General features: G+C 31.9%; 1 protein-coding gene across 4 annotated transcripts in view; it reads left to right on the top strand.

Moving 5' to 3' along the window:
* The window catches only part of LOC143230376 (ubiquitin-conjugating enzyme E2 W-like), a 57249-nt gene that overhangs the window by 29537 nt on the left and 2028 nt on the right, over positions 1-25684 (top strand). The window contains exons 3-6 of one of the 4 annotated variants that reach the window (XM_076463858.1): positions 5666-5768; positions 12682-12837; positions 13046-13121; positions 17530-18932. In XM_076463858.1, the coding sequence (XP_076319973.1) occupies positions 5666-5768; positions 12682-12837; positions 13046-13121; positions 17530-17543 (349 nt within the window). In that variant the 3' untranslated portion in view covers positions 17544-18932. The other 3 variants (XM_076463859.1, XM_076463857.1, XM_076463860.1) reach the window with 3 other exon arrangements.

Below are 25684 nucleotides of genomic sequence, written 5' to 3'. Positions count from 1 at the left end.
GTGATTCCCCACTATAAGGTGTCACATTCCATGGTATTTTCCCCTTCAGTTGCCTTCAACAAAAGATGCCCACCTATGTTTTCATAGTTGGACCTATCTCTCCAGTACATCATTGTGGGATTCTATCTACCTTTCGAATAGGTAAGTCAGCCATTTCGGAAGTTGATATTTTACTTAACATGTTTTATTAATTACAAATCGATAGGTATGCAGAATTTTCACAGGTGGTGGTACTTTAGGATCCACAAAGCTAGAACTCTTTGTAAATTTACTGCAAATTTAATGACATGTAGACTATTCTGATTTTTCATGTTACTGTTGTAAAACACAGACATATCAGCTCTCCTGAGTATGTTACCTGTTATATGGTTACTACACTAGGTTTTCTATCGAATATTGAAACATGCCTGATTTCTTCACTTTGTTCATATGTTTTTAATACAATGCCTTTTCCAAATCCATAAATCACTGGTGTAATTTTGCAGACTAGTACTGCGTGGAGTAAAAAAATAACTTGATCTAAATGTCTGTACATTTAGCTTATCCTATCCTAAAGCAGCTTGTATGCTTGTGCTATTCTTACTGATAAAATTATTACTCAACAAAGTCCAAAGGGATTCTGGAAAATAATTGACTCTTTTGGTATGCTGATGTCTCAAGATGTTGGATACATATTTGATGTTGATAGCATACCTTTTATATCACCTTTTATAAGTTTTACCACTGTTTCTATTAATTTTGCTTCTATTTTTTTGGATTATTACATTTGGAGAAAGAATAGAAGTAATGAAAAATATTTGGTACTGTACCCCTGAATGTAACCACTGGACTTTTCATTGACTTCAGCAAATACAAGGTCTTTCACAAGGTATTCTATCAGTCTAGATTTTGTATGAGGGAAGATGAATGGCTATTCATCATCACCAAGTTGTCACTTGTCTTTTCAGTAAGACTGTTGATAGTTATTTGTTGTTCATCATTTGCTTCAAGATAATGAACAACATTCATAAAAGCAGTCTCACATGCAATAATATAATGCCCACATCTCTTCCTTGTAGATGCTTCAATCTGAAATGTCCCATTCTGTCCTAAACTTACTGCTACAAGGCTGATAATAAACTGCATCTGATGCACGTAAATTACAAGAATATCACTGTGTAACAGAAATTTGGTTTCTGGATAGTATGTGTTATTTCTTAATTGCTTATGTTGTAAAAGTACAGAAAATGGCCATTATTCCCTTCAAACTTTGCTTTTGTGACCTGGATAATGAAATTTAGAAATTAATTTATTTTCTGTGAAAAATGGGCAGATTTGCACATTTTCATTTATATAGGTCTGAATAAAACAACATTTGAATCAAGATTTACATGTATTTATACTAAAGTTATACAAAAATGTTTTGAAGTGAGTAGTTTTTCGAGATTTGTGACTCTAATGTAAATCATTTTCACGTATCAACCCCAAATATAGTATCCCATCGTGTTTTCATTATATGCTCTTTGGTAATGGCTTTCAGAGTCCAGTATATTTTGGTGGAAGTGCTCGCCTCACTCCTCTGAGTATGCTCCTGTGTTCTCCTTGAATTTATCAAGATGAGCAACAAGGATATGGACTTTCAGGGACATCATTCAACCCATTTTGCTGTAGTTCTTCACCAGAGCCTCAACCAGTTCCACATAATTTTTGGCCTTGTGATTGCCCAAGAAGCCCTGAACCACTGCGAGATAGCTGCCCCAAATTTTTTCCCTTCCCACTGAGCTTCTTGGGGAATTCTGTGCACTCCAGGATCTTTTTTATATGTGATCAAACAAAGATACCAGCTTTGACTTTTGCCTCAGACAGCTTAGGGAAGAAGTCTCGAAGGTTCTTGAAGGCTGCAGATTCCTTATCAAGAGCTATGACAGATTGTTTCATAAGACACAATTTTATATGCAGTAGTGGGAACAACACCTTCTGGAGGTCCACTAGTGGCTCACACTTGACATTGTGCCTCCCCAAAGAGAACTTGGTCCGTTGTGGGCAGTGCTTCCTGCTGTCCCAAAGACAAAGATAACAGGAAAACTTGGTAAAGTCCCCTTGGAGACCCATCAGGAATGCCACCATTTTGAAGTCTTCGATAACCTCCTAGTCATACTCATCATACTTCAAGGCTTCTAGCTAAGTCTTGACACTGTTGTATTCCTTTCTGAGGTGCCTCAAATGAGCCAGAGGAGGAAATGGATACTTATTCCCTTTATGGAGCAGCACAGCTTTGAGGCTTCTACAACATTCTAGAAAGTTTTTGAAAATTCTTGTAAGTTTGAGAAAATTCTCTATCAGCTACTCAGCACTGAATCTACCTGGAATGTTCTGGAAAATGGGTAAATTTGAAAATTTCATTACCTAGGCCACAAAAGCAAAGTTTGAAGAGAAATATAGGTCTTTTCCATTTACTTTAGGCATAAGCAATTGGGAAATAACACTTTTTGCCAAGGAAAAATAAAATAAAAATTTTATTACATAGTGTATGTAGTTGTACTCATAACTGTCTCTCCTAGTTATCATTTCTGTCTTTACATTTTTTAAAGATCTTATTTTGAAAGTTAATTGTTCTGATTATGAACAAAAAACTGACATTTTTATCTGTTTGTTTCATTTGTGGATAATACCACAAGGCAAAGTCTTCATTGAATGTAAACAGTGTTACCCCTGAAACCAAATTGCACTAACCATCATCTGTGTCATTTAATTTCCTTTCCTAAAGGGATTCTTTTAAGGTCTTCAATTTAATTTTATGCTTTAAAAATATTATTTATACATTTAAAGTCTTGGTTCTTATATACTTCCTCTGTTTTAATCTTTTGGTCTCTCAGGGCCAAACTTTTTATTTATTTCTGTAATATTCTTGCATTCAAACAACAGTTGCATTAGCTTTGTGATGAAATGTTGGTTGAAGCTGTGTAACAATTACTTTCTCTTTTTTACCAAATTAAATGAGCTTATCCCCTTATGCATTGTGGTAGAGGGGGGGTTACAAGGCTTCATATGGCCAAAAAGTCAGTTTATTATGTAGAGACAAGAAAGGATTTTTAATATGTTGTTTGGGAAACATATACAGGCAAGAAATAAGAAATAATTTCTGTTCAAATTTCTTTGGGATTTCAGGGTATGTTTTTTTACTTGATAATGATGCAAGTTTTCGATCGTGCTTGTGTCTTTTGCCCATCCTTTCAGCACTTCATTTCTGGATGAAAAGTGTGTACCTTAGTACAGGTGAGGTGCAGTCTCCAACAAAAGTGCTCCAAAAATGTTCCAAGCAGGGGCATAGATTTTTTTACACCCAATGGGGGGGATGATTTTTGCAATCACTTATGTGGACTGTTCAATTTGCAAATTGGTAATCTCTGATTATGTGAACCTGAAAGCTGTAAACATGCAGTCACAGAGTAATCTTGTCGCTACGATACTTGCATGTATACTTAGGCCTACTGACTGATACTTACGAACTATCGCTCAGATAGAAAAGCTTAGAAGCACGCCTATATTAAAGATGTACATTTCAGCTATTGAAAAAGTTTACATCTAGGCCTAATTATGTAATTCGATTGGTAAGAACACAAGAATTACAAGAACAAACACACAATTAGTAGGCCTGTGATGCAATAAAACAATTCAACAGACCAAACTGTAGGGGGGATGATTGTATGCACCATACCCCCCCACATAAAATGATCTATGCCCCTGGTTCCAAGGTATAAGATATTGCATTCCATGATTCCCTTAGGGTGCTTCAAAACAAAGGCTCATCTAGGTAAGATCATGCATCTGTTTTTTTGTCTGATCTCAAAGTGAGAATTGCACAATCATTATGGAAGGAGCCAGCTGCAATAAGAAGGAGTGTTCTGTTGGTTTAGGATTGTCATACGCTCATTTGCATGCAACGTTGTAGAAGTATCATGGAGCAAATTAACTTGACAAATGATTGTCTCCGACATAAGTAATCTGTCTGTTGAGAATCTTTTCATCTTTGAATGGATGTTGCTGCTTCAGTTTACTCCCATTTTTTTAAAATTATATTTGCTGATCAGTTACCTTCACATTCTGAATTTCTTCATTATCAGTGTTTCTCAATAACAGTTAATATCAGCTGTGTACTCCCCTTAATCCATACTGTCTCTAAACTGAAGGGAAATTTTATTCATGAAAAAAAATCATTACTTTAGAAATAGACATTATAGCAAACATAAAATAAAGTACACATTTCATAGTGCATGTTACCACCATAAACTGAACTCCAAGTTTGATTGTAAATGAAATGTTTTTGAAGCTTTGTATGGCAAAAACACTAGTAAAAATGTGTCGAAGGAAACAAGCAAGAAGAAAACTGTAAAATAAAACTTACAGTGGCCTATTGATGCTACATTCTAACATCAGATAATATACTTTCATTCTGTAAGATTGCATACACTACCAAAACTGTCATTGTTATCTGTGAATAAAAGATCATCATGGCTTCTTAAAGCCCAGAGAAGGTATTTAAATTATTCTTAATTGTTAAAGGTATGCAATGCCATATTTATCTCATAACTAGCTTCAAGTTTATCTTTCAACCAGTGCATTAAATATTTGAATGGCTCTGTTAAATTCAAAGCTAAGAACAAAAATAGTTTTCTGTAATAAATTAGTTTCATTTTGTACAACTAGGTAGACACAATCTGAAATGGAATGATTCAAAACATCTTAAGAGTTTGGGGACTTTTTAATCAAATTTATGCACACAGCAGAAAAAATCACCTCAGTGCTATTGGACACAGAAAAAATGAGAAATTGCATATACCAGTGAAGAATATGCTATGCAGTATTCAAAGAACAACTCTTACTTCATATGCAAATTCCAGGATCAATATCTTAAAAAGACTGCAAGACTTTAGAGCCACAAAGAGCAGTATTGCCTGGTATTGTTTTAGCCTAGCAGAGGAATACCCATTGTTGCTGTGATATTATCTTGGTTATATCATTTAAAGCAAATAAGGTGTATGTTTGTTCCAGCTAATTATAGATTGTTTCATTTCATTATTATTTAGATTTCTCTGAAATGAAAAGGGTAGGTTAGGTTTAATGTTTTTTCATGAAAACTTAAAAAAATATTAATTTACAACTTCCTAGATGGGAATGTTTGTTTTAGCTTTGAACAGTGTGATATTAACCACATGTGAAATTGAATTTCTTACCACCAGTTTAATAATGAAATATTAGAACTTGCATCTTTTTTGGTTTCTTTTAGGTATATAAAAATAATCCTGATACTGGTAGTTCTTGATGATGAGAAACCCACTTGAAATGAAACTGTAACCAGGTTAACCTGATGATGACAGGAAGGTTGAAACATTGTTCTCTGCTTTATTAGTAAAAGTGTTAATACCCATACCAGTTGTTCTGAGATACACTGGTACTGGTAGGTTGTTTATCTATAAGCATGCCATTTACAGAATTACTTGCATTAATGTTTGGACATTTAGTCACCCATCAGCTGATAATGGTGTTCAAACCATGTGTTTGTTGGTCCATATTTGGAGTCTTGGTAAGTCTGAGCCATGATTCTCATCATGAAGAGTTTAATTTTTAAATTTCTTATTGTGAGATATGTCAATAAGATAGCACAAAATTGTTTTTATTCCACTAGGTGGATAGTGGACATGGAAGGAGCTACAGGTACTCTCTATGAAGGAGAAAAATTCCAGCTGATGTTTAAGTTTAGTCACAAGTATCCATTTGATTCTCCTGAAGTAAGTTGTTTAGTATTAATTGGGTGTAGGTGCATCTCCCCCACCAATACTTTTGATAAATTATGTGTATCTAACTACTTATACAGTTGTAGTGAGAAGGGATAGGAAAATGAATATGTAAAATAAGGTTTTGGAATATGACGTGAAATATCCCAGAAACTGGGAACTGTTTTGAAGTTTGAGTTTGTAAAGAAATGATGGCAGGATGTAGATGGCAATAATAATGTATGACATCTTTGTCAGTTGTGGAACAATATTGAAATTTGTGAAATGAAATTGTATGTACTTAGCCATATGTCATTTTTAACATTTCTTACATGAATTTAAAATTTTTTTTTCAAAGATGATATATTATTTACTGTGATGGTCAGTTTATTGAATTTAAATATTAACAGATTGTGAATGTTATACTAGTTTTTCTGCTACAAAAAAACATTGCTAGTTACATTAATTACTAATTGTTTCATTGGTCAACAATGAAACAGTTATTGTGAATACCTGTTCACTATTAATTCTCATTCACCTGATAAACATATACATATTTACAGAGAGAAATTTCACATGGGAAAAAGTTTACCAAGCAGCAGTATTTGTAATTAACCATCTGTTCACAGGCTTGTTAAAATTGACCAAAATTGTATATCTGTAAAGCTATAAATGCTAGTATTTATTATTTGTGTTGTCATTAAATTCTGCAAGCTTCAGTAAACATTACAGTGCTGTTGTACACAGAAAAATAGATATTTTTGAATAAAGTATTTTTATTAGAAATTTATCTTTGGATTTCTGATGCCTTTATTAAATTAGTTTAAGTGACAGTGGTTGCATGTTACAGTTTTCATATTTTATTTGCATAACTTTTGTAACTTCTTAAATGAATATTAAATGTGTCATCACATCTGTTTTTTTTAAATTTACCTCAGGTTAAAAGTAATAAATCACAGTAGGAGCCCACTAGCTATTTCCTATAGAGTTAATGTAAACTTTACAATATCTGAATGTAACATTTCATAGTGTGTTGAAGTTCATAAACTTGTGAAACTTCAGGCAATTTATTTTAATAAAATTTCACACTTGAATGTGATAAGTGGCAATGTTGAAAGGGATGTGGTACTTATTGAGGTGTATAATGTCATCATAACAAAGAAAGAACAGAAATAATTCTTCATTCAAGTTGTACATGATCATAAAAGAAGCATTCTTAACAAGAAGAAGGAAACAATAACAATGAGAGTGTGATTAACCACACCAAAATCATGTTAATTAAATTATACCGTTGTACATGTGGTAAAATAACAATATACTTTAAATAAACCATTTGTAATGCATAACAAATGTTTTTATATTTTATAGTTTATATGGTACCAGGCCATTGCAGTCTAGAGTTTCAACCTCATTAAGCATCCTCTAAATATGGTATAAAATTCACGAAGTATGACATTTAATGTTTCTTTGTACATTGGAACAAAATTGGAAGTGAGAATTGTATCATTTTTTAACCTAAAATTTTACCTGCTAATAATTATCATACTGTTGCTACCTTTTATGCCACATCTCTCTGCCCTTACATCAGAAGTACCTTCTCTTTCTGAATTCATCCACAAGGATAATGACTTTGATCAACTATTTCCACTTTCTGGGTTTGCACTTATTGCTTCTCTTCACTTCTTGAAGAAAATATTATTGTTCTTTGATTTGATTACTCAGGTTTATTCTATACTTTCATCTTTCTCCTGTTTTTTAATTCTTCCTCTTTCTTATAATGTGACTGAAGATGAAGATTATTTTTTTCTCTCCTTTTCTTGATGTACATATCCATGTTGACACTTTATGGATCAATTTTATTCCACTGATAACTGTCTTATCTTCAACTCCAGGATTCTTCTGCCAAGGCATATGCCCATTCCCTTTTTCTATTCTTGGATTCCAATCTGTGGAATCTCTTCTACCTATTTTGGGTGCTGATACCCTGCTTTGCTGCCTTCTTATTCAGTTTGTTAGCTGTTTTTTCTTATTCTCCTATCTAAAGTCCTACACATTGATCCCAATGGATTTTCAGGGTATCTACTGTCTGTTTCTTTTTAGTGCCTTGATCATGGTTTTATCTTGTGTCATGTCCTTGGCTACATGGTTCCTCTGTTGGAACCTTCTGTAATGTGATGCTTTTTTATTTACTGTTCATCTTTCTTTTACCTTCATGATCTCTGTATGGCTCTTTTTCTCTACCCTGAAGTCCTTGAGAGTGTTCTTAATACATTGGAGATTCTGGCCAAGGCTGCCCAACACCAGTCCTCCCTTGTCTTCTTGCTTTCTTGTTCTCAAAACCTTCTGAGTCAACTTCTGTTCCTTGACCTCATGAACTCTCTACTTCTCTTTTTCAGTTTTTATTCCTTTACCTCTTCTCATTTCCCCTTCCCCATCAGGTTGAACTTTACACATCCAGTTGGTCATGACATTTCTTTGTATCCATTTAGGTTGGGTTCTATGGACACACCTGTTTTTACTTGTAGTCCTCTGGATGCTGCTGATTGGTGGATCATGTAGGGTCTTTTACACAGCATTTGTTGTTTTTCTCTCTTTTTCCTGTTCTTTTTTTCTCCTTCCAGACTTCAGCATCTTCTTTTCCTCAAGAAAGTCGGTTGCCCATCATCAGCACTTTATTCTTGTCTTTTTTGTTATCTCCTAAAAAACTGGGTTGGCTTTCCATTATACGTGGTGAGGGGACCTCCCAGGGAAGGTTCTGTTCTTTCAGTTTACCTCCTTTGGGATCTAAACATCCACCCACGTGTTTGCTGTGCATGGCAACCTGTAAAGGGAAGGTGAGGGTTCCAAATCTAACACACCACTGTGGCCTTTATTCCTGTAGATGGGCAGCCAAGTAACCAGTGTTGGGTGTTCTCAGCAGGAGTTGTGAACATTGTATCTGATGCTGGTGTTTGGGTATAGTGTTCACGAAATCCTGGCATTGCTACAGTGTCTTTGTTTGACATTGTAGTACTTTCCCTCGTAGGGATCCATGGTTGGTGGGGTCAGTGGACACAAAGTTTCCCTTTTTTTATAATGGATCCTCCAAATATAAACTTAAATAAAATAGTAAAAAAAATGCAGTCCATAGGTAAACAACCATGTCATGAAGATTATGAGCAGCAATCTTCAACATCTGTACCACACACCTGTTGTACCTCATTTTCTTATCCTATATTCTCTTTCAGACAAACCTTTAGGGCAAATGTCTCCCTTTTTCATTCAGAAAGGACTAAAGGGACTTGCTGACTCTCCAAAGTCAGTAAAGAAGCTTTGATCTGGTGACATTGGTAGAAACATCCACATCTCAACACAGTGAACTCCTCTTGCATTCAAAGGCAATTAGGGATATACGTATTAAGGTTATACTTTGTGCTACTTTGAATTCATCATGAGGAGTTATTGTTGAGAGGGATTTGAAGAACATCCCTGAGTCAGAAATTCATGCTGGTTTCTGCAGTGAGGCATATCTCCACTCGCAAAGATGGAATTACGATGCTGACCAATATCTTCATTCTGACATTTACAATCTTTATCTTTTCAATACTGGTTCTTCTACTTATTTTCATGCATGTAGTCAGTCCTTCGTTGCTATTGATCTTTCAATTTGCTACCCTTCACTATTCTCCCATTTTTCATGAAGGGTCGACAATAATCCACGAGGTAATGATCATTTTCCTATTATTTTGAGAGAGACTGGCCGTGGTCAATGCCATTTGACCCGTGTGCCCCAATGGAAGCTGGATCACACAAACTGGCCTGTTTTACTGCTCTTGCAGAACTTGATCCTGCCATCATCTGTAAGCCATCAATAGACGACTGTGTGGCAGCAATAACTGACTGTACTATACAAGTAGCTGCTCAATGTATTCCTAAAACTTCAACATGTTTTCCATGATATCCTTGTTCGTGGTGGAATCCTGCCTAGCTCATGACACAGAAGGCTCAAAAGCGGGCCTGGGACATTGAAGTACCCGCTAATCATCCTGGCGAGTTATTAAAATTTTGCTACAAGTCTTTTAAAACTTTTATTACTTTACTTTTTGAAAATGGCCATAATGTCAAATAACTTGGAACCAAGAAAGGAAAGGCCAACTTCAGGTGACTGATGGTGGTTTTTATAGTTACCTGTTAGTTTTACTGGTGAGTTATGATAATTACAGTTATGCTACAGAAAGTCCTTTACAACTTGTATTACTGTAGTTTTTCTCTTAACATTGTAGGCTAGATGTAAACATTGGTTTTATGCTATTTATGTTTGTTTTTTTAACTTTGTTTTGTTGTACCTTAATTTCCTTTTATGAATTTTATTAAATTTACTTTAATTTTAGCTAGATGTTTGGTGCAGATAGCTTAGCTACTTTGTGCCATAAAACTCCAAATCAAGCAACCAACCATTCTTCTCTCAACCACTTTGTTGTGGTTCCTTAGTTCAAGATGGGGGGTTTCTTCTGCTTCATTAATTTCTTTCCTTCAGACAATGGATGAGCAAGGTCAAGATCTCATATGTCTTTCTACATATTCTGATTGCCTCATCCCTCTAACATTTCCTTCACTTTGATCATCAAGATTAGGTGTACCAGTTTTAAGCTATCCCGTTCAATATAGTTTCATCATCTTATGTCTTAAATCAAATTATTGGAGTGTTTGCTTGCTACTTCCATTGTCTTGGACTTTGATTACATTATTGTTATGTAGATGATTGGCTCCTACTTACCTCTCCACAGGAGGCCTTCTTTTTAGCAATAGGTGGCTCATCTGGGTTGGTTGGTAAGGTTCTTCAAGTTGTTCTGATTCCAATTCCATATTTAGTCCACCATGAGGTCTTTTTCAATTTTTGACTCAGTTGGTAGAATGGTGTGTATAGTCACTGTGGGTCTTGCATCTCTATAGGCTGGATCCATATTATACTTCTTCAGTGGACTTTGAGTGATCATTGAAAAACTTCTCATAACCTTCTGTTACTTTTTGTGATGCAGATGCTTTCTCTTCTAGAGGATTTGTCTTAGTGGCTGAATAATTCCAACACTGTGGTTAGCATCCCACATTTAGATATCCATCTCTTTATTAATGCATCTTTTACTGACTAAGGCACATCAGTGGACAAGTCCATGGCTTCAGGGGTTTGGTGTTTTGTAGAGTGTACCTTCCACATTAATGTTCTGAATCTTTGCAGCCCATTAGACATGTTCACATTTCTCTGTTATCTTTTCAGTTTTCCTTCAATTGTTTATTTTAGGGATTGATTATCCTTTACTCTATCAGGTAGAATAATCAACTCCAGTGTATTCACATCTCTAATTGGTAAATGCTTTTGTTGTTGTTTTTTACCATTTATGCTATTAATCTCATTCACTTCTTAGAACCAATCTGGTGGCTGGTGCTCCTATGCTGAGTATACTTACATCCCTAAATCATCAAGCAAGGGGTAATGAAAAGTGTTAAATCTATTTACTTTAACTTTAAAAGTGCCCATTGTTCAGATGAGTGTTTTCTGCAAATTCACTACAATCACACCCTCTGTGGACTATTGAGGAAAAAAATCAGCACCAGGGGAGTATCTGTCTACTTGCCTGACTCGTGCATGCCAGCTTTCCAAACTAGGTTTCACTGTAACTTACTGCACTTTCTCAAGTAAATAAAACTTTGCAGTGATTAGGTCCAATCAGGTTATGGCACTTTTCAAGTGTCTCCAGTGCGAATTCTTTTTCAAGTCTTCAAATGAAGCACAGGAGACTTTTGGCATTCCCACTTCCAAATTTCTCTGATGTTTGACTTTGAGAGAGTACAAGTGGACAGCACAATGTAGTGGGAAACAGGGCAGGTCTTCAATTTAGTGAAGATCACCCCCTTTTATATAATATGCCAATTTCCTGGTGGTTTTGACCATCGAAATTGGGCTAAGTATTCCAAATTTTAACTAAATTTTACAACAGTGTACATACCAATTTGTAAAATCCTATTGTTTCCCTAGCCATACTACACCTTTTGCCTATCAGATGTGTTGTGTGGGAAAACTTGTGTGGTCATGTCTTTTTCTACCAATCCCTGTGACACTTCTGTTTTGTTTTTTTGTCATTCATATTTTATATTTTTATCTGTGTGAAGATAATACCTAGCATGAGAAGGATGGTAGTCTCCCATGAGTGTTGCCTCCATAGTAAGCCCCCACAATATGGTGTCACAGTATATGGGCTTTTCCTTGTGTTGTCTTCTCTGATGAGAACTCATCTAGGTTTTCCTGGTTGCACCAGCCCTTCCACCACATCAGTGTAAAGTTCCAGCTGTGAGTGTAGAAAGATAAGTAAGTAATTTTGGAAGTGAACATTTTCCTTATCAAAAAAATGTATTTTAGATATATACTTTACTATATGCACACATTTTCGTTCCACTACTGGTATTCATTATTCTTGCTTAATCTCGGAATAAAGTTAATTTGCTTGTGCAAGTAAGATGTAACACCTTTTTGTTGCTTAACGATTATTGTCAAATGTTGATTACATCATGCACTATTGTTGTTTATGTCAAAATAACACATGTCTATGTGGGAGATAGTTCAACAATAGAGATGTTAAAAATCTCAAAGGCAGTTATGTGAAATAACTACAGTAAGTATCTATTGAAAATATGTTTTCAGGTAAGTAAAATGTGATTTTCTTTCTCTTAAAAACATTGTGTTTGTTCTCTACAACATTACATTCATATTGTTTTGTTGTTTAGAAATCAGTTCTTAAAAGGTCCCATATTAATAGTAAATTGACAAACAGTGACTCATAATTCTCATGAAGTGATTTTTTTTTTTAAATGTAGTATGTTCCCCAAAATAAAACTATTAGTGTAATGTGCTTTAATATATAAGGTTTCAATTTTAGTCTTCTCTCTTTTATAGGTAACCTTTATTGGTCCCAATATTCCTGTCCATCCACATGTATACAGTAATGGACATATTTGTCTGTCCATCCTCACTGAAGACTGGTCACCTGCACTCTCTGTACAGTCTGTCTGTTTAAGCATTGTCTCCATGCTATCTAGTTGTAAAGAGAAGGTTAGGAGTTGTTTCATATTACCATGTTAATCCAGTGTAATATTAAAAGTCTTTACTTTTTGTCATTTTCGTAGAAGGTAATAATTGTTATTGTTTATCATCATGTTAATGCAGTGTAATATTGCTTATAGTCTGGTTTTCTATCATCTTGTTGATATAGGTATAACATTAGAAGCAGACTATTGATAGTTAACCTTACATTTTATAGAAACGACCACCAGATAACTCTCTTTATGTAAAAACCTGTAGCGAGAACCCAAAGAAAACTAGATGGTGGTATCATGGTAAGTGAGACTAAAATCTTAAAAGTACCCAAGTGTAAATTAAATGTTCTTTAGAATCACATTAATTGCTAATCTGCATGGTTGGGCTTTAACCCAGAACAAACAGGTTGTGTGAGTTTTTTGAGATTCTCTACCAAATGAGCTAGAAGGATTCAAGAGCCTAACTTAAAACTAAAATCCTCTTCAGCTTTTCCTAATAGTAGGGGTCATGTTCCATCACACATTTTACCTTTCTCCAGTCATTTTTGTTCATTGCCAGGTTTTCTACAATTTTTTTCTTTGCTAGGTTGTTTAGGCAGAGTATTCATAATGAAACTTTGTACTTTCCTAGTACCTATCTTATCTCCACTATGAAGAAGCACTGAACATCACATTCAAAACTCAACAGATTTCATAGGACAACTCAGAAAGCTACACATCGAATCTCAGGATATTATGGTCAGTTTTGATGTTACAGATCTATTTATCAATGTTTCAACCTCAGAAACCCTTCACATCACCAGACAACAACTGCTGAATGACAATTCTCTACCACAAAGAACAGATACGAAAATGGATGTTATAATGGAACTAACAACCATTTACCTACAATCAACCTTTTCCCAATACAACAAGGAATTTTATGAACAAACAGATAGCCTAGCCATGGGATCACCACTCTCTCCAATCCTGGCAGACATTTTCATGGAAAACTTTGAAGAAAGAAAAGCCCTTTCATTCACACTAATAAAACCAAGTTTCTACAGATGTTATGTCGACGACACCTTTGTTATTTGGCCCCATGGTCTTGGAAACTTACCAGCCTTCTTAGAACATCTCAGTTCTGTAGACAAAAGAATCAACTTCATTATGGAAATAGAGGAACAGAATAGTCTGTTATTTCTTGACATATTTATCAGCAAACAAGCAAGACAAATAAGCACAGCTGTATACAGAAAACCCACCCACACGGACAGATACCTTCACTTCCAGTCCTATTGTCCAACCTCGATAAAACATGGCATACTCCAATGCCTAAATGAGAGCAGAATACATTTGCTTACTATGACTTCTGAATTTCTGGCATCCACTTTAAAGCTTCTTCTTTCCAAACTCTTCTATCACACTTGAACTTATGTTTGTAACTCCTACATACTTTTAGCGATTAGGATAATTCCTTATCTTGTATAAAACAAAGCTCCTTCTTGACTTTTATACGCTACAACTCATCACACATTGGCTTACTTCTGAGCCAACATCACTAGAAGAACAGTCCAAAATAAGCTCAGAGTTTATCACTGAATGCTGAAAGTCTCCTTTGAACTAATAATTACAAAGCAGATATATCTAATCTGATAATAACTGAATTTGAGTTGAAAAAGAAAAAAACTCAATAAAATTTAGTTAAACTCTAAAGATGACCTAGAAAGGTTGAAACGTTGTTCTCAGCTTATCAATAAAAGTGTTAATACCCATACCAGCCGTTCTGAGATACATTTTTATTTCAAGTGGGTTTCTTGTTATCAAGAACTACAATAATTTGATGCATTTCCATTTCTGATTAGTCATCTACAGTCATAATAGATTAAAGCTTGTGGTAATAACACCAAAATTGTGTAGATATCCCATCTATCAAATAGATCCATTTTTTAATGATATGCAATATTAATAATTAATTTATGGATAATGTTTCCTTATTCATTAATAAAATAAAAAATTGTAGATATAGAGATGGACAACAAAAAGAAATTACTATTAAGCAGGAATGGAAATGTATTAAATGATGCCTTTTTTTTTTCTGCAAAAATTCTCAATTACTCAGCACTGCAGTACTGCTATGAATATTCCTTAGCAGAAAGATTGCACTGTATGTGAGTACATGTATATCAGATGTTGTAAACTGTATATCTACAAGATCCTTCATTTTGAAGGAAGAATCATTCATTATTCTCTGAGGAAACAAAGAAAAATTGGCAGTAGAATATTTAAGACTTTTAAAATATACCAAACCAATGTAGAGAAATGAGCCCTGTTTCGGAATGAAATCTGTACTTACAAAAGTATATTCTTCAACCAAAAAGACCATTTCTGTGAAGCTTGATGTATCTCCTGGTACCATTAATAATTTTTTAACTGGAAGAATATAACTGATATTTCTGACTTTCTCCTTTCTGTGTAATAAAGTTTAAGAAAAATGTTGTAGGTCAAACCACCAAACATTTAACTACAGATATATATGTATGTGTGTATGCCAATATATCTCTGTAGTTTTACTTTTTGATGGCTTGACTTGCAATGACATTTTTCTTTTATCTCTTTTGACAACTACTACTCATAACTTTTTACACAGTTTTATAAGTAAAATTTAATATAAGCAGTTCTAAATAAATTTTAGTTTCTGCTTTAAAAAGTCTTATAATTTGATATTGTATTTCTATAATTTTCTTGTCAAACTGTTTTGAAAAAAGTTTTTAAAAATTACCTTTTTTCCCTTATTTCAGTTTTTTATTATTGATTAGAATGGTCCCTTTTATGTATCCTGTCAGGTACAACTTGTTGGATATTCATTAATATATTTCCTGTGATACTTTATTTGTTGGTCACCACTTCATGCTATGAATCTCACAAAACATATCAGAAAAAGCTGTACTAGTAACCAGTGACTTCACGTTTCAAAATGGTATCACCATTACCTTTGTCACTCATTCTATTGGGTTGAGGAATAATTCGTGAGCGTTTTTTCAAGTTAACAAAATATATTCATAAATGAAACGCTTTCGCAAAATATTTCATGTCATTTGGTAGATAATTTTTTGCTCTAATAGATGGTGTGTTTGATTTTCATATGTCTTTAATTTTTGCTTTCATTTTCAGCTCATTAAATGGAATGTCAAGTGGACAAAATCGAGCATTTTCGACACCATCTGCTTTTCGCATTTAATTTCTTGCAATTTCGTTTAAAACAATGCATACTGTATACCTAGGTATTACATGAAATAAAGTATCATAATAAATGTTTTGGGTGTAATGTGTTCATGCATTGAAGTATTGTATAGTCTTGCATATAATGCTTGAATGAAATTATTTAAAAACGCTCACGAATTATTCCTCAACCTAATATTTTGAATGTGGTGGAACATTTTTACATTGTTTTTGTGAAATACACTAAATATTTGCTATGTAATGCTAAAATTTCAATTTTAAAGTATTTTTAGTTAAAGATTTTTTGGAAAATAATGTAAGAATTATATTTTTACTTAAACCTTGAAATGTGATAAGCAGTTGTGAGTATGACATCTGAAAGGTACTCACTGATTGTAATAGATTTAAAAGATAACAAATAAAGACTTAGAGTTGATGAAAGTTTTAAAGTTTCCATCCACATTTTGAAATAAATCAGTTTCTGGCAAGAAAGATGGTTATAAAAATTAGAAACACAGCAGTCCTGTTTAACCATGTATCCATGAAGTATCTTGATGCAGTTGCACTGGACTTTTGTTTCTTTGATATGTTTAAGAAAGTTTTGGGTGACAGCATATAGGTATAGTGAAAGGCATTTGGAAAGTTTCTCAAGATTAACCTTTTTTTTCCGAAGTTTGCTGTAAGTATTACAGTGTGGTGCAGTAATATATAATCATGGTCATCAGATTCATGATGGAAGTAGTAGTTTCACAAGTTATATAAGAACAGGAACATTGTTTTTGTGAAATATGATTTTTTTTTTTATTTTTACCAAGCATAAATAATGTTTAGATAAAAACTGAGCCAAATGGTATGTTCTTGGGTTGACAGTATACCCAATCTTTCCCTTTGGGCTTAAAGTATATAAACTTGTATAATCAAAAATATGCTCAGAATGTAAAGCTTGGGTATGTGTTTTGCTAATAGATTATTTAACTGCACTAGTTGAATTGAAGTCACAATTATAAGCAGAATTATTTCTGGTATTTTAAAATGTACTTCTTGCTGTAATGTGGTTCTTTACAAATTATTGTTGTAATTTTTCTTGTTAAATGTTTTTCATTCATTATAATTTCATGTGACATTTGATCAGAAGCTAAGGATATATATGTATAATAGATATGTTTTGAAATAATTATTTTATTAAATAACGAAATAAAAACTAAGTCTTGTAATGTTCACATACTAAATATATTTGTCAAACAATATTTGAAAACTTTATTTCATATTTTCAATGAAAATGGCAATAAGTGGATTCTGAGCATCATAAATCAACTGGTGTAGATGAAAAATATTGCTCTTCCTTCTTGTCCTCAAATAAAATGAAGAGCAATACAGTTCATCTAGATGTGGTAGACAAGCATTTCTCCATGTTCATTTTTATCTGCTACACTATTTAGTTAACTTAAAAGTTATTTTAAACCTTGTTTGTTATGTTTACATGAAGTCCTTATATTTCATGTTCTAGATGAATCAGTTTGACAAGGACCACCAGTGTAGTTGTGTGCAGGAGGTTGGATAATAGTTGTTTCCTTTCTCAGCATAACAAGAGAATCTGCACTTAAAGTGACAAACTTTATTTCATTTCTTGGTCTTAAATTGTTACTTGGCCACAATGGAAAGTACTGAACATTCTCATCTCAAGCATCACAGGGTTTTGTGTAAAACTAAATCTAACTTGATTAATTAATAATAATCTATTGCATGGACATTGCTTAATTTGTTGTAGTTGATTTCTTTTATTAGTGTTAGCCCAAGTGACTTATTCTTGATTTTATATAAAGAAATATGTATGCAGCTTCATATGGCTAAACATTAGAAAGTATGTTATGCATTAATGAATTTACTCTTATACTCTCAAATCTAAAATTTTGTGTGTGTGTATGTCATTAACCTGGTTTTTTTATGCTGTGAAAAACTGAATTCTGTCTCAGAAAAGGACAATTTTCTGGTAATCTTAAAATAAGCATAGTAAGTCTTAGTGAACTGCTTAAGCTCTATGGTATTTCACTAGAAATAATATTTAACTTAAATTGTTATATCTATTTACATTAAGGGGTTGGCATGGTCTAGTGGTTAGCATATTAGACTATAAATCCAATGTTTGTCTCGTTAATCCAATATTGTGCTTCTCACTTTAGAGCTGTGGATATGTCTTATATGTAGCAGTCAAATCTTACTGTTTAATTAAACTTGCCCAAGAGTTGGTGGTAGACGCTTTTGACTAGTTGTTTTCCCCTCTAATCCATCAGTTCAAAATTAGTGATAACTAGTGGAGATAGCTTTGCATAAATGTTTGAAACAAATGAAAACTATTTAAATGAAAATTGGTATATGATTTTTCAGCATTTTCTGTTACATACTTATTTTTATCTATGTATTTTTAATGAAAATACATATTGTATTTTACACAACATGCATCATATTGCATAAAATAAATGTATATGACCTTAAAAAAGCAAGTTTCATGCATCTGGGCTTTCAATTTTCATGTGATGTTTATCTAGTATTTTCTAAATGAATGGAAAAAGTTTCTTTATGGTAACTTTAGGTTTCAGGTAGTGGTTATAGAAGACTGGTAAAGTACTTGTTTGAAAAACAAACCACTGATACTCTAAGAAATATATTATTATTCAATGTGTATCATTTAATATATCGCAACATAAGTATAATTTTTTTTCAGTATGCTCATTTGAGTAGCAATTGCTTTTTGGTTTTACTGTGATCTGTACAGAGTGGCATATTTGTATTTTAAACAAAATTAAAATAAACTGAATTGTATTTCTTACTGAATAACTATGAGCTAACTGTATTTCTCTGTGCTTGCTAACTAGCAACATAGTATTAAAACTTATTAAATCTTACAGAAAATGTATGTTTGTGTTTATTTACTTTTTAGTTTTTATTAATCATATATTTAAGCATTTCTTCAAGCTGTATTTTTTCTTTTTCTACGAAGTTTTAGTTACAATCATACATATAAAGTTTTAATACATTTGCTTCAACATAAGTCTTCAAAGATGTAAAAAACTGTTGAAAGTAATTGAAAATTATTAATGTGAGAAACTATCAAAAATGTACTGTACATATAAATTTTTCCTTCTTATGATTTCTGATTAATAGAATGCAGCACTATAAACATTTCTCTGTGTGAAATAGAATATGAAGTATTGTATTGGCTTATTTCCTAGTTTGAGAAGGGCAGGTGTGTGTTGAAGGGTTATCTCAGCTTTCTTACAAAATATAAATTTTACTTATTTTCTTTCTGCTTCAGAAATTGTATGGAAAGTAGTTTGGCCCTAAGGAATGTTCCTAATTAAGTACATACAGATTACTAGTTTCAAAGTTAAAAGTAAAGTATAAAGTACTGTGTTTTTCATTTTACTTACAAATTTTACCAGTAATTTTGCATGTCATGTACAAAGTTCATTTTTAAGAATTTTTTTAATTGAGACTTGTTTAGAAATAGCTTATTATTTTTTCATTAAATTTGAAATGTGGTAACTGCTACTAAAGTGAGGAAAACGATGTTTCATTTGGACCATGAAGTCACATTTATCATTGCTATTAGCAAGAAATATCATTTAACAGTGCACAGTATAGACATTATTGCTATGTATCTGAAATGTAGTTTAACAGGGTATACAAGTTATAAAATAAATGCAGATAACCTTAAAGTAAGTGATAGAAAAAATAATCTATTTGAGCAAATGGGAAAAGTTGTTTATCTTAGATGTATTAGTTACCTCAGACGTGAATGCAAAATTGAAAAATTCAATAATCAAAACTTGGTTATTAATCAAATTTTGTTTAACGTGTCTATTATGGTTGTGTGTGTACAGGTAAAACAGTTAAGTTAGAGAGAAGATGAAAAAACATGAGATGAGAGAGTAATTGATAGTGACTTATTCAAGGTTAGGCAAATCTAAGTTGATCTATTCTTTAACACTTCCCTGACGAAATAGTTACTGTCCTTGATTAAGAGTATATTTATTTAGTTTATAAAAGTTTTAAATGGCTTGATTGGGTAACAAAAAACTTTATTATAATGTATAACATTTAGGCAAGATTTTGTCATCCTCAGGACACAGTTTTATTGAAGTGTCATACTTTATTCTCTAAATAGTGGACTCCTTGTTTGTAGATTTATTTAGTTTGCTTGTAACATTAGAGCATGAACATGTGTACAGTTATACCATGTAGTACAGAAGTAACATCATATGATCCTGTATAGTTTACTCATAATTGACAAACATGTATTAGAGCTAGTTCTGACCATGAACATAGCTGATGTGATTACAGTATCTCTAGTAACATAAAGTTCTTCAAGGATGATTAGAATTAAACAAATTTACATTTGATATTGTCATTTCTTCTAACCAGCCAGTGGGATAAAACGTGTATCACACTTTTTACTTATCCTGAGAATAAAAGGTTTAAGTGTTACTCAATTGATGTGTCTCTCAAGAGGAAATACTTAATAGTAAGGCAAACACTTCCTCTGCTTCAAAATAATACTTACAAAAAGAAAGATATTTAATGGTTAGATACAAATGCAATAAATCTCAAGTGTTAAAAATTGTATTATAAGTTTATGACTTTTGACATCTACTGCATCTCCTATTTTACTTTGTTTTGTAGGGAAGTATCAATAAAAAAATATTTATTTTTGGCCTATTCTGTATGTGAAGATATATATACATATGTAAAGGGAATAAAAAAACTTGCCTAAATTCTTTTAACCATTCAGAACTCATGTTAGATTTTTGGTTATACAGCTTTTTTTGTTTAATAATTTTGTAATTAATGATACTGGTACGTTTTGAGTTAATGGTCATTGTTGTAGTTCTATTAGACATTATTGTTGGAGAATTAGAACTTGCTGAAGACTAATTACCAAAACTTCTGGATAAATAATTCAGATATAAATTGCTAAAATGTATTGTTAAAATATTTAACTTATAAAAAAAAACTTGTATTAATATAAAATTAAATTTCATCTCTCAGACTTTTTCTCAGTAAGAAATAATTTGTTATAAGGTACAAAATTAAAAAGAACTGGTTTGGTTTCAAGAATTAATGTTTAGATTTGTCTTTTTAATAATTTAACCCTAGAATGCTTGCAGTTTAACTAGTATGAGGTCATAGACATCATATTAGTGTTCTAGTTTTAAAAGTAGATTTAAACAACTCTTCACAATTAATTTGTTGTAGTAATAATAAAGCTGAATGTTTTATTTTATTTACAGAAAAACTGTGAACTCAAATTGCATTTAGAAAGCTGAATTCCACTAATGTTTCTCAGATTACTAGTAAATCAGCTGAAGATGTTGACTATATTTCTTAAACTTTTAAAAAAGTTTCTTATAAAACTATACATTTTCAGAATTCCTATATTTATATGTAATTATCAAACTATGATAATCCTGTTAAATTTAAGTCTATTTGTTCAGAAAAACATATTTATAAAACAGCCATACATCTTTACAAATGCAAGCCTGAATTTTTTATTGATACATTAAAAATATTGACCATAAAATTTATGATATTTGGATGTAAAATAGAACTAATTTCATGTCATTGGAAACTGTAATTAATGTAAAAATATTTTAGTGCACCCTTATTTTAAGAATTTATCAATTTATTAATTCTTAATAATGAAAGCAAGAAATATGATTAGTTTCTGTATTTATAATAATTTTATTGGTTTTATATGGAGTTTAACTATTCTTGTAATGTTGGTAGTTTTTATGAAAACAATCCAAATTAGATATATGTACGTGTGATTTACTTAATTGGAATAATCAAAATATTAATAAATAAACAGTTATTGTAAATAAAATCTATATTTGAAATGATTATATTTTTAATATTTCTTATACTGGTCAAACAGAATTTCTCCCAAGAGCTCATTAAGAATTACAAGTTTCATTCTTGAAGGTATGGATGTGATTCATTGCAATTAAAAACCATATTATACTGCATTCCTAAGTCACTTTGCTTGTACATTACCACTGCTTTTGTTTCTGCTGTCTCTTTCTCTGTCTCTGTTAGTAATGTGAGTAAAATATGTGTAGTGTAAAGCATATTTTGGGGATAAATGAACTCTTCAGAACAGATGATGTTTGCATTAGGTTCATTTAAAGATAAGCTTGACATGATAATGACAGAAAGCATATGTTTAACTTTATCTAAAAGATTTTGAAATAAAACTTGTTATTCTCAGTATGTCTTTAAAGAAATTCAAAATAAGTATTTTCAAGTTATAATTTGCAATGTGGTATTTTCTTTAATCACCCTGTAGATATTACTGTTTTGAATATAAATATGAAAGAGATATAATACCTGATATCTTAAACACCTTCAGTTTTAGAGGTTTGGTTATAAAGTTAAGCCAAAGGTATTATCTTGATATAAATATTTTTGATAAATGATTAGAATTAATTTAATATCATTTGTACAACTGAGTGCCCAATTCAAAAGGATATTGATAATTGTGGAGGAAGGGTGTATTCCATTTGCTTTTTTTTTTTTTTTTAGGTAAATTTCACTTTTCCTTTTTGTAATAAAGTTGTATTGAGCTTTAATATATATGAAAACTTCCATGTTATTTAATGTTAGACCAAAACTGTGATAACTTAAGTACACAACTATTCTTTTACCAATGTGTTTAAAAATTTAAATCCTGGCAGCATAAATTACTACTTTACCTAGGTAGTAAGTTTTTGTATTAGTGGCATAAAATGTTTCCATGAAACCTTTCAGTTACTCTTTAATAAATATTGTTTTCATTATGATTATTTGTGTTATATAAACTGTACAGATGCTAATTGCGAAACTTTTTTATTTTGTTGAGTCATGTAAAGATTCTTTTTGTTAATCTTTACAAAGTAGGCTTATTTGATGAGAGCTAATGGCTGATTTTGAAAAAAACAAAACCATCATGACTGGTTTGATTGTTTAGAAACAGGTAGAGTTATTTTGATTGTGTATTAAAATGTCAGCTCTAATGTGACTGTTTCTTGAGAAAGACATAAGGTTAACATTATTAGTTGCTGGGAGGAATCTGGCCTGACCTGTTTAGTTATTGAGAGAAGTTAAAAGTACAGCAAATTTGGATGTTGAGAGTTGAAAATTATAGTGATTTGTATCTCTATAAAGTACTTAGATGAGTAGTACGTATAATTTTTCTACATTCTTTTTATTCTGAGGGCTATCACAAGTATGCTTTAGGTACTTTTAATATGTTAAGTAGTTTATGTGCATATAGGTGAATAAGTATGTTGGCATTTTTTAATGTTTACCACCAAGCCTCACTGCTTTACTTACTTGCACAAATTCTAGAACTATCATATATCTAGCTAATAAGTCTATGAAAATAATGATTATAGAGAATCAGCCAACATTTTTGTAATTATAAAAGAGCCCTAAATACTTGAGGATTGAAAACTGATAATTTGGAAGTTTACAAAAATCAGTAACAAGTTGTACATAAAAATGTTATTACAGGTGTTTGTGTGAACATTGAACAAAAACTTTAATATGTACAGTAGAACCTTGATTAACAGGTATTTCAAAAGGATGAGTACCATGCCATTCAAGGCAGACCTTTTCATTTTTTTTAATATTTGTAACCAAAATAAATCTTGTGATATGGGACACTTTGATATTCCAAATTAAGGGTGGCATTTTTAGTGTTATTTATAATATGAGCACCCAGTGAATTGAGCAGTTAATCCATTTGCTGCAGGCAGGTTGAAGTGCACATGTCATGAACTTTTAGAGTTATTTTCAAAATTTGATTAAACAACTTTACCATTACTCAAAATCTTTATTTTTTAATTACATTTTTATTTATTCTTCTATGTTTTAGAAACTGACATGACTCTCAAGGGCCAATAGTAACACCACCAGCATAAATGTGACAAACAATCATATGTTAACTTTTTTACAAATTAAACACATAACAAATTATATATTTATCTGTTAACATGCAGTTGTGCTAATGACTTAATGTGTACAAATAACTGGTAACTTTTTACATGTAAATGTATTATCATTCTTATGGAATAGAAATAAATTAAAAAGACTTCTTCGTTCTGTGTATTTAGTGTTTTTACAGTATATGCAAAAACATTGCTTATATACATGTAACAAAAATGGCTTAAAATGCATACACCAAATAGGGGCCTTAAAATTAAAAAAATTTAGTAGACTTGATATAGAATCTAGCTTTGCATGGCATATTTTTTATATTAAGAGCACTTTGCTATAGAGGACATTTGGATGCAGTCAGAAGGGTGCTCTTTATGTTTTGGTTCTATTTTGTGTGTGTGTGTGTGTGTGTCTATATATTTTTATAAAGTTTTACTACTAATAGTCAAGTAAATTAAAAGAAAATCAAAATGAGAACTGCATTAAAAACAGCAAATACAAACCACTGAGTAATTACATTAGTTTATTGTAACAAAAATAAAAAATAAATGTTGCATTAATTGAAAGATTATGAGGGTACAAGCTATAATGTGGGATAAAATGTACCCTACATTTTGGATGTGACTGTGGAAGCAGGACCCACATTGCAGAGGGGATAAACACTGTTATCAGTCTTAACCTTCATTTTCCAGTCTCACATAAGAAATAAAAGAGTAGTAATAGATACAGAAATAGAAAGTAGGAGAGCAAGATGTGGATGCTCAAGCCCATAATGTTTCACATCTGTATCACCCTTCACTACCAACTGGCAGGTGTGGGAAGGTGACTGCTCTCGAAAGTAAGGAAGAAGAAGGAAAAAAAAAAATTATTGAAATATAAAAATAAGGTACTACCATTTGGCATAAACAAGTTAAATAAACTTGCCTCTTGAAGTAAGCATTCCAGTCCCTATTATGGTAGAAAGGCACTAGCAGGTAGTCCATTAAACAAATTATACTAGTGTGAAGGTTCTTATCCATTTTTTTAAATCAACTAGAATAACTTCCAACTACCACCCCTTAAGTCTACTGTAACTATCATGCTCTAAATAAGCCATTGTATGCAGTAAGGTGTGTGCATAAAGTAGTGCTAAGTTGTTAAATGACCCTATTCACAACTAAAAATTATTAAATCCATAAATAAACTTTAATTTTTATTTCTTTATATTTGTTTAACACATTCTCATATTTGTTACAAAATAATTTAATAATTATATTTAAAGAAATTTTACAAAAAAATTCTAATAAAACTTTTAAAAGAACTTTAGAACAAGCTCCCAGCTGGAATTATTATAATTTTCTGAGGTAGAATATGTGCTATTGCCAAATGTGATAGTGGTCACATTTAATATTTAAATATTAAAAATAATTTGTTTTATCCCCCATAGTCCAAACATTTGACTTCTCATTTATTTTTTGGAGAAAAATTGGGTACAAATTCTCTATTTATAGAAACCAATGTGTAACAGTGAATTTTTTTTGTTTAGCAGTTTGTATTATTCAATCACATCTTTCATTAGTGTAGATTGAATGTTCTAGGTAAATGCAGTTGTTTTTATTATTCTTTTATACAAGTGAGATAAGCTATGTTCACATTTGTTTGCAAAGTAACCAAAGACCCTGTATATGCTGTGTATGTTACATTTTGAA

The sequence above is a fragment of the Tachypleus tridentatus genome, chromosome 10 (genome assembly GCF_004210375.1).
Source record: "Tachypleus tridentatus isolate NWPU-2018 chromosome 10, ASM421037v1, whole genome shotgun sequence".
NCBI lineage: Eukaryota > Metazoa > Arthropoda > Merostomata > Xiphosura > Limulidae > Tachypleus > Tachypleus tridentatus.
This window is presented reverse-complemented; position numbering and strand designations above follow the sequence as displayed.